General features: G+C 41.4%; 1 protein-coding gene across 1 annotated transcript; it reads left to right on the top strand.

The window, feature by feature from the left end:
- Window positions 1-4989: 4989 nt before the first annotated feature.
- On the top strand, window positions 4990-6115 carry LOC145435278 (uncharacterized). Its single transcript, XM_080312595.1, has 4 exons — window positions 4990-5427; window positions 5485-5535; window positions 5595-5656; window positions 5723-6115. Exons 1-4 carry the CDS (start codon window positions 5069-5071, stop codon window positions 6031-6033), a joined length of 783 nt encoding a protein of 260 aa, XP_080168721.1. The 5' UTR covers window positions 4990-5068; the 3' UTR covers window positions 6034-6115.
- Window positions 6116-9892: the final 3777 nt, after the last annotated feature.

Here is a 9892-nt window from a genome sequence, read left to right as displayed (position 1 = left end):
CATAATTGTAATGCCGCTCTTTTTCTGTGGCTGGTGCACACACTGGAGTCATCAGATACGGTCGCAATGCATACCCTCCATCTCCCAAAAGCAACCCATCATGCAATCCTTCTTCAAATTGGTCCCGAATTATTGAATTTTCAAATATCCGACTATCATGACAACTTCCAGGCCACCGACAAACAACATTCGTAAATGACCTACTCGCATCACAGACTGCCTGAACATTAATCGAAAACCAACCTTTGCGATTACGATAAACCTCGGCTGATTCTCCTCCTGGGGAAACTATGGGTATATGAGTACAATCTATGCAACCAATTACCGATGGAAAGTGACTGATTTTATAGAAATCTGCCTTTGTTCTATCTAAATTGACAGGGAATTTGCTGAATTGATATTTCTGTCTCGCAATACACCTCGAAATCCTGTGTACTACCCGTCCTGCGGTTTGGCGGCTTACACCCATCAAGTCGCCATCTGTACGTTGGAAGTGACCTGTTGCATAGAATCGCAACGTCAGTAGTAGCTGCTGTAATTTTGGCACAGCATGCTTGTGCTGGTTCAGTTCTAAATCGCCTTCAATTACTGCTAAAATATCCAAGGTTGATTTCTTGCAAAATCTAAATCGATCTTGGAACTCCGAATCTGAATATTTTTTGAGTGGATTCTTCAAATCTACCAGGTAACAGCGTTGCGGTCTACTCTCCTCGCATAATTCATCCAAAAGCTCAAGTACGTCCATGTCTGCCAACTACCTATAATATACTTCCTGAGTTGAGAAATTATCAAATCCAACTGTTATACATGATAGGCTACTACTACGTAGGATGATGGTGCGATAGCTTACGGTATCAGAATGATAACTAAATAATAACAAAGTCGACTTGAAGAAAATGAAAGTACTGCGGGACTCCTGTAGTCTGAAGTGTAGATCACCTGCGGCCCAGCGGCCGTACCAGAAACAACAACAATAACAACGTAATGCGATCTCGTCTCTGTCACGTCACACACGTTCAGTTAAAATTACAAAATGATCAGGTGAGCTTGTGCCGCATTCCGCGATACATGAGCGACTTAACAGTTAAACCAGCGAGGGTAGGTGGTTTAAGGATCTGAGGTTTAGCGGTCGCAGATTTAACAAAATCACACTTTTGGTCACCGGTAAGTCTAAAATACCGCGATAAGCGCCCAACAGCCGCTTAACGGGACTTTTGGTCTCCACCCTAAGTGAAACAACATATAAATTACCGCTTTTCTACCGTCTAGGAGCTGATTTTTTCAACTACTACTGAGAATACTTATTCGGTTACTATTTCTACCATGAATTTCTAAATCTAGTAATGTTATATTTATTGTTCCTTTATTCCTACTGTTCTTTTGTGAGTGTTTTTGAAATTGCTGCCATACGACATTACATATCTATATCTATAATTTTTATTTAGCATATATATTATATTATTATTGTATTATTTTTGCTCCATTCCTACCGTTCTTTTGTTATTGTTGTTGAAATGGTTGTCAATATATTCGACACTAAATCTATATATTATATATATATAATACATATACAATGGTCCTTGCGTGGTTGCGATTGTTCAGAACAAATTTTCAGACTTTGAGGTGTATTTCAAGGGGGTTTCATTGCCCTGATCAGATTTTAATGTATATTTTCGGAATCAGTGCGACATTAGCTTTCAAATAAGACCAACTTTATTGAATTTAGGCGCGCGGGTCGTCAGCTATGGGATTAGCAATTATGCTGCGTTCAGATTGCTGAGCAGTAATTTCCTCCGGGCAAGCAAGCGTGACGACGGGTATCTATCCGTAGGTTAGTTATCTATAGTCCTATACGGCCGGTAAGGTAGTGAGCCATTGATGCATGACGCCCGTGGATACTGAGGAAGCGGCTTGCCTGGTAACCAATGTTTGCATCGTTTTTGCTCGTTAGCCTATTCTGGTTCAAGTCTGTTAACGTAATTTATCTTTGCGATAAATTCTAGCATATCCATCTGGCGTAATTATTATATTTCAAATCTCAATGGATCAATATCGGTGTGTGTTTATAAGTTTGCTACAGTTCACAAGGATGCCGCATTACTGTTGCGTGTATAAGTGCACCGCCAACTCTACCTTTGTAAACGACACTGGAATAGGCAGGAGCTTCCACAAATTTCCGCGGGATGGAAAACTGAGGAAAGCGTGGCTGGATAGAATCAGGAGACAGAATTTGGCACTTCTTCGATAGTAGGTAGACATCAAGAAGTGTTCACCATGATCACCACCAATTCATGCTCTCCATGAACATATCGAAATTTATAATGTTTCACGTTGTAAACAACTGTGTTCCCTATTTTGTACTATTTTCTCCTCACCCAGATATATTAGATAACTTATACGATAATCTCTGGCGTATATCTTGACCGATTGTACCTTTGGCGTGGGGTTGTGAACAATCATTCATTCATTACATTCAGCACCCTTTAGCATCTGCTTGAAAGATACATCATTTCCAATTGCCAAGACAGAAAGTATCGAATATTCCCTTCGCGCACGGGGTATGATGGGTTCTAGTTCATTACAAGACTGCTCCAAATATAATCGAGTGATCAAAATGAAGGCTGTGGAGGAACGATTTGGTACCCGAGTGATGCTGTATCGTAGAACCTTAGCTAACGTATTACTTGGAACTGACATGGTGCTGCCGGCGGTGATTACCAAGTTGAAAAAGTGTCCCTTTACCATTTTTGAGTTGGTAGCCCCTGCTCTGATATCAATATACCGCTATCTGTCACTGTATGCACATTGCACATGTCTGTCTGAGGAGCACTCGTGACGGTACAATTCACGCATTGTGTTGTTTACCCCCATGTGTATAAAACGAATGAAATAAAATAAATGTAGCAAAACCAACGAAAAAATACAATGTAAATCATGGTTGTAAAATAGGTATATATTCAAACAGGATAACAAGTGCGAATTTGATTTATCAAATTCTAAAATGGATCGTCGCCGAATTTGAGGCGCCACATGAATTCAAATAAGTACGTATCCAGGAGAGTGCGATAAGTCCCGCTTATTTCTCTGTTTTGCCCGAGCCCACATTGATTCCAGGTGGTTTGTCGTTGCGTGGGTGACGGGGTCCACAAGGTTTAATCGGTGGTTTACTGTGAGATGCTGGTAACCCAAATTGCCCACCGTATTGTACGCTGCCCAGAGATCTGATATGACAGTCGTTCCGGGCAAGATATAATGTTGTATGATGGGCAAAAGAGTACCAGCATCTCGTCTCTCGACTTCCACCAGGAATCCCTCTTTCGATTCAACGTCGATGCCCCCGATCACCCACTGCGTCTTGACTCGTCTTCCACCATTATGCTTTCTGCGAACAAAGGCCGACTCGTCGATTTCAACGACTCTTCCAGGGCCGCCTAATTGAAGTGGATTGTCCACGAAATATTCAGCGTATATGTCTCGGACGTAGTTGCGATAGTTACAGATGGTCTCATCGCTAGAGATCCCGCACTCCCGTCTAACATGTTTGTACGACGCTATTTCGTACGAGTATATATACAGCAATTCGACGGTGGTTTGAAGTTCAAATCTGGTTCCCTCGAAAAACTGTTTTCACAATTTTCAATGGCGTTTTGCAGTCACGGTCTCGGCATTGCCAACGGAATCCGACTTTTGTGTCCCTCTCGTATTCTGCCATATCGCCATTGCATTTGGGGCATCGCATTTGTTTCGCAAGCAGCCCGTCCTGTCGGCATCAAGCAATTGCGCTTGCCTTGTCGATTGTCGCCAAGCTCAGCTCCCTCAAATTTACTTCAGAAAGACTCGGATATACGTTCGCCCCCGCCATCATTAACTCAATGTTACTCGGTCGCGCGGCATGGTATTTAAATACGTACGGTGAACATTGTGACGTATTTTGTTTTCGATCGGTGGATTAAGCCACATACGCACTCAACTAGGGGGCAACGCCGCAGTGAAGATTAGTGACAGAAAAACACACCGATGAACTCTCGTTGGTGTCCTTTCAATGACATCTCTAACCCGTAGTAATAGGCGATCAAATGGCGAAGTTCGTTCACTTCAACTTCTAGTACATTTTATCGACACGCACTAGCCTACTGGTCGCATTTTCTCCCTACTTCTACTTGAACAGATTTCGAGTCAAAACAGGCCTAGATTACTGACTTTTTACCAAGTTAGAAGTCGCTACTTGTACTACTTGAGTAGCAACGTTGATTACTCTTATCACCGCTACCCATAGTTCAATGACTTCTCTGTCGTCGCTAAATTCTAATCGATAATAATTATGAATCATCCAGATTTTATGTTTTCAATGACAAGGTAACGGCCAAAAGCAAATATAGTCACTGGATAATCCTGATGCATATGCGTGTAGCGTAGCTACATAGGTTCGTGATGTGAGGAATCAAGTTTGGAAAAGATCCATATGAAAATTTTTCCAAACAGATCATGCTGTTTCGACTTCTATATGTTCATTTACACTAGACCGATATTTAGTATTACGATACCTGGGATGCAGACTTATACACGGTACCCACCACGCAGATTACGTAGCGAGGAGGAGCATCGATAAACTTCTAACATTTAGAGGGATTTGAGAGTCCACCTCCGTTGAACTCGAACAACCGTGGAACGTATTAGGGTATAATTATTTATAGCAGGGGTCCTTAAATTATGGGTCGCAACTCAAACATATAGGTCGCTAAGGGAATAAATTATGATTGCGATCGCATTAGCGCGATCTTTAAACATTTATGTGATACTTGTCGAATAATGTCCTATGTATATTTCGTATATTTTCAACGTCACTGTGTTGGGTACCATATAGCCAATGATCCAGACACGCTGAGGTAACCTGACGACTTAATCATGTAGCCCGCAAGATTAAGGAAAAATGTTATTTTTGAACCGCCCTACCGTGACAGTGATCGCTAGCACTGGCGCCACCACGCGGTTCGAGACAATGGTGCAGAATAGTCGCGAAAAGCGCGCGAGAAAGTTGTATTGCTACGAAGCTGCGACCTGAAGGAAGATGGAGGAAGAGCAATTAATTGTGGAAATTAGGGCATATGAGTGTCTGTACAACATGGGCATCAGTGCGTATAGGGACACAGTTCGCAAGGATAATGCATGGAGAAACATAGCCGATTCATTAAAAACTACTGGTGAGTGCTTCTTTTATCGCACTACGGTACCGCCGTATGCATACAAAGTTTTGCTTCTTTCTGTGGAAGATTGCAAGAAAAGATGGCGGGCAGTACGGGATAAATATCGAAGAGAGTTGGACAAAGAAAAGAAGAACAACCGGTCTGGATCGGGAAGAAACTGCTGCGCTGAGTGGGAGATGATGCCGCGGCTCGAGTTCCTGCGTCCGCATACGACGAATAGAAAGTGACTTTGCAAAAATGTCAATAATATCAATCGATATCATTTCATTTTTTTTGTCAGAACTACTTCGAATTTCAGCAGTAAGCGAAGTGCCGTAGTGCTGAATTCAAGGTACAGTCGGAGTAAGATTGCAGCATTCGTTTGTAATACAACTCTCGAAATAATTTTAGTGCAATATCCGACAATGAACATTCAGATGCGGGATGTTCAATTCTATCCGATGGCTTCCCAGGTTCGTAGTTTTCAAGCTCAATAAAAATCAATTTGACGCGTCATATTTACCACCCTATACCTATAGCTAACCCAGAATATACAACATTGGATTTATCGGCACTGGGTCCTGATCAGAATGACGAGTTTCTGCTAGAGGGTACAGCTGACCCACCACTCGCTGCTCCTGAGCCGTCAACCAAGAAGCGAAAGACAACTGATGACCAAGATTTGACACAAATTTTGGGAGCAATAAACAGTCTAAGGGAGTCTTCCAACTTATGCGTGCTCTATTCATCAGTGAGTAGGCTACTTCTATCTTTTCAGAGTACTCAAGTAGTGCTATTTGTCACATATTTTCATTACTTATCCAACCGGACTACTTCAACTTCTACTTGAATAGCAACATTAACTACTTTTACCACATCGTTAAGTGCTCATCAAATCAAATGTTTCATTTTCCAGATCGTCCGCAACAATGTGAGCAGAATAGCGCTGCGATGGTCTTTTTACGGGGCTTGGCCAGCCCTCTATCCTCTTTGAGCCCTCAAAGGCAGATAAAATTTAAAGTATCCTCTTTGAGCCCTCAAAGGCAGATGAAATTTAATGTTCAAGTATGGAAGCTCATGACAGAGCTAATGGAGGGGGATATTGAAGCGAACGACTAGACACGTCTGTCTCAATTAACTCTGAATAAATCTTGTGAAACTAAGAAACCAGTGTATTCGTAAATGTCAGGAACATGCAAGGCAACAATAAACTATAAGACTGAAAAGCAACGTAACACAAAACACGTGTTGCTCTCCTATATCAGAAGTCCCATCAAGTTCTAAAGACATGATCTGACTGCCAAGGCACAGATCCTTCACTACCCACGAAGTAATCAGCATAGGCAGCGCGGACTCTTGCAGCTTCAGAACTGTATGGTCTCCCCACTATCCGGAGCCTAGTCAAGTCTGTAGCGAGGTTTGCTGATTCTTCATTGTCTGTAGGTTCAGGCAAACCAATTTTCTCATCGCATAAAAAATTATGAAGGACTGTGCCAAATGCCAAACGCCATTTCAACGACTCGACGCGCATGAGAAAGTCTGTAATTGAAAATCCTTTTCTTATCATCCAGATTAGAGCTGGAATAAGGATGGAATAAGGATGGAGTAGATTCCGCCTTAAAGGGAACGCCTCGTCCCCAATAAACACTGGTGGAACAGATTCGGTCTGACCAGCTAGAACTTTATCTGAAGGCAAGTCCAACTCTTCATTAAAAAGCATTTTGCCAAATGTAGATGATTGTAAGATCCGAGAATCAGGACACTTTCCGAACCCACCAACATCTACCACAACAAATTTACAGTTCGCATCGGCTACGCCAAGAAGTACGACAGTAAGTTTTTATGTAATTGAAATACATCGAGCCTGAATTTTTTGGTGCACGGATTTGGATGTGTTTTCCATCTACTGCTCCTAGGCAGCTGGGAAATTGACATTTTCTTTCAAATTCCTTGGCAATCTTTGCCCATGATTCTTTTGTTGGCGATGGCATCACAATTGGCTGCAGAGCATCCCAAATGGCTTTGCAGGTTTCAGGAACAATTTTTGACAAAACTGTCTTGCTCATTCTATACCTTGTTGCAAGATTTGTATAGGATCCTCCGTGAGCTAGAAAACTGTAAAATATAATTCAAATTTGAGGACTTGACATTTCAAAGCACGGCAAAAAATCGCGTTCACACGGCCATGATATGCAACAAGTAATGGAAAGGGATGAGCAAAATCGAATCACAGCCAATACAAATCAGTCTCATACAGGTCGGTTCCCAGTAAGAACTGTCATTGGAAGTTAGCAATGAAAAGCGCAACAACAACAATGAGGTCATCACGTTGATTCGATTCATACATGATGAAAAATCATTCAATTTAGGACAGTAGCCTACTAACGAACCTCAGTATCTCATAAGCTAATCTGCAAGCTTTCAAGAAACCACTCTGTCATAATAACAAAACTCTTGGCCTCTTGTCAAGTTACTCTGGTTCAAAATTAGTGATTCGTTTTACTCACCCTCACGACAATTTAAGGAGAGAATCTTCCATCCATTCCCAAAATAGAATTTCAATGATCACATCAATAATCAATACACTTACTGCAGGGTTACTCCCAGGCCCTCTTCGGCACTGATAGGCTTCCTCGTGTTTGTTGTAATCTTGGATATCGATTCTTTGGCATGATCAAGGAGTTTATAGAATGTTTCAGCTGGCATTCTCAAATATGTCCGGTACTTTTCCGGTCGGTGTAATCTCAAGTCCGGCACTAATATATGATATTCACCTGTAAATCAAAAGAGAATATGTATATCAAGGTATTAATTCAAAATATGTTGTTACTACGCAATAGAAAGATACACTGGTCAACACGTTTTTTGTGTAAGATTTCACAGGAAATTGGCCACCAACGCTAATTTATATATTATAGGCTTACCATACGTCCTCTTTTAAGAGGATTTGTCCTCTTTTTTGACTTTTTTGAAAGTGTCCTCGGAGGACGCCCTTTTGTCCTCTTTTTTGAGATTTTGTCCTCTTTATTGAAAGTTTAGGTGAGATTTAGAGGAAAATGCGAGTGATATGCCGCAAATTAGCGCAGAAGTGAAGCACCGGCGGGTATTTCGTAGGGAAAAGCTGTGATGAGAAAAACGTTATTGTGAGCTCTGAGCGGAAGTGAAGACCTTTTTTTTGGTATAGTCAACCGATCACGAAGTAGGAGAAATTTACCGGTTTTTGAGAATTCTTCTCCAGTTTTGCATGTCTGAAATTTCAGAAAAAGTGTCCTCTTTTTACATTTCCAAAATATGGTAAGCCTAATATATTACCGGTATATTATACAAATTAATGCACATTTATAGGTTGTGGGCAATATTTTACATATTTTTCTAATATTATTTGTTTGTAGCAGATCATTTAGCAATATTGACCAGCATCATTGCGAAGCCCATAATAGAATTCCATATCGGAATGATTTCAGTTGACAATCATTGCCGATGCAACAACGAAAAAGTACCGGTAAGGTCAACAATTTAGATATACCTTTTTGTTCCCTGGTTCGAAGATCTTCACCAACCCAGAATCTCCTCTTCTGTCTTTTTAATGTTTACAATAAACATACGCAGCTACTAGCACCAATACTTTCTCTTGGTATTCATTCCAGCAATGTTCGCAACTGTATTCCACTTCCATAGCGGTCTAGAGGACTGCTTGTCTAGCAACGCTCGCAAATTTCTCGTTGCGAGACGTTCTCGAAACGCGCCACGACCGTGCGGGAACGTGAAAAAGTGAGCGAGAACGAGCGAGTCAACGGAAATCTCCAGCGAGGTGTGAAGCAAAGAAATAAACAACGTCATTCGCCCGCCGCGAGAATGCACGCTCCCCGTGAAAACAAAGCCTATATCCGGCTCGCCGACTGGAGAAGTTGCCCGCCCCTGGGTTACGACAATACGGATTATTAATCATAAAAACAAGCGACTAATACACGAGCAGGGTAGAGCGAGGGAAAGACCGGGGCATAAATGCCCATTTGCCCATATAAACTACGTTTTCTACGCCTGACTTCAGCAGCTATTGATGTGCATTACGTTGAATAATTCACTGAATACTGTTTTTGGTCTCTACGCTTTCAACTTAAAGTTCGAATTACACACGATTTATTCCTTGTATAGGTGGATAAATACGCGAATAGTAGGCTATTATGATTGAGGAATCCGTCCCGCAAAGTACTTCATTTCCTTATATCGGCCCACGACCGCTATATGTGATAGGTTTTCAGATGAACGTATAGTCAGAAGAATAACTCGTGTATTATACGTCAGACCTGGTGTCATAGGTTCACGGCATTGCATAAATGGTGGAGTATTGCGAAATCGAGAGTCATGTATGCCGAGTCAACCGGAGGTCAACGCAGCTGCAATGGGTTGTCCGGCGTTCCGACATTTCTATACCTATAACACATTCAATATTATATTGATATTGTTATTTTTCTACTCTATATTCGAAGGTATTGACCATGAGCGTAATAACCCACTTATCAGGAGTATACCCGAATCCTGGATTGGACTACATTGCTGAACCCCAAATGCTGTGATATCAGATCAATCTGTTAAATTCACAATATTCATAGTAGCTGCAAAATTATAACGTGATAGCTTCTATGAGAACATTATATATATTTTTCCGCTCACATTGCGTCTGTATCTTATAATTAATATATATCAAG

Source organism: Botryllus schlosseri, chromosome 3, assembly GCF_051294905.1.
Source record: "Botryllus schlosseri isolate E-star chromosome 3, Bs_hap1, whole genome shotgun sequence".
Lineage (NCBI taxonomy): Eukaryota > Metazoa > Chordata > Ascidiacea > Stolidobranchia > Styelidae > Botryllus > Botryllus schlosseri.
This window is presented reverse-complemented; position numbering and strand designations above follow the sequence as displayed.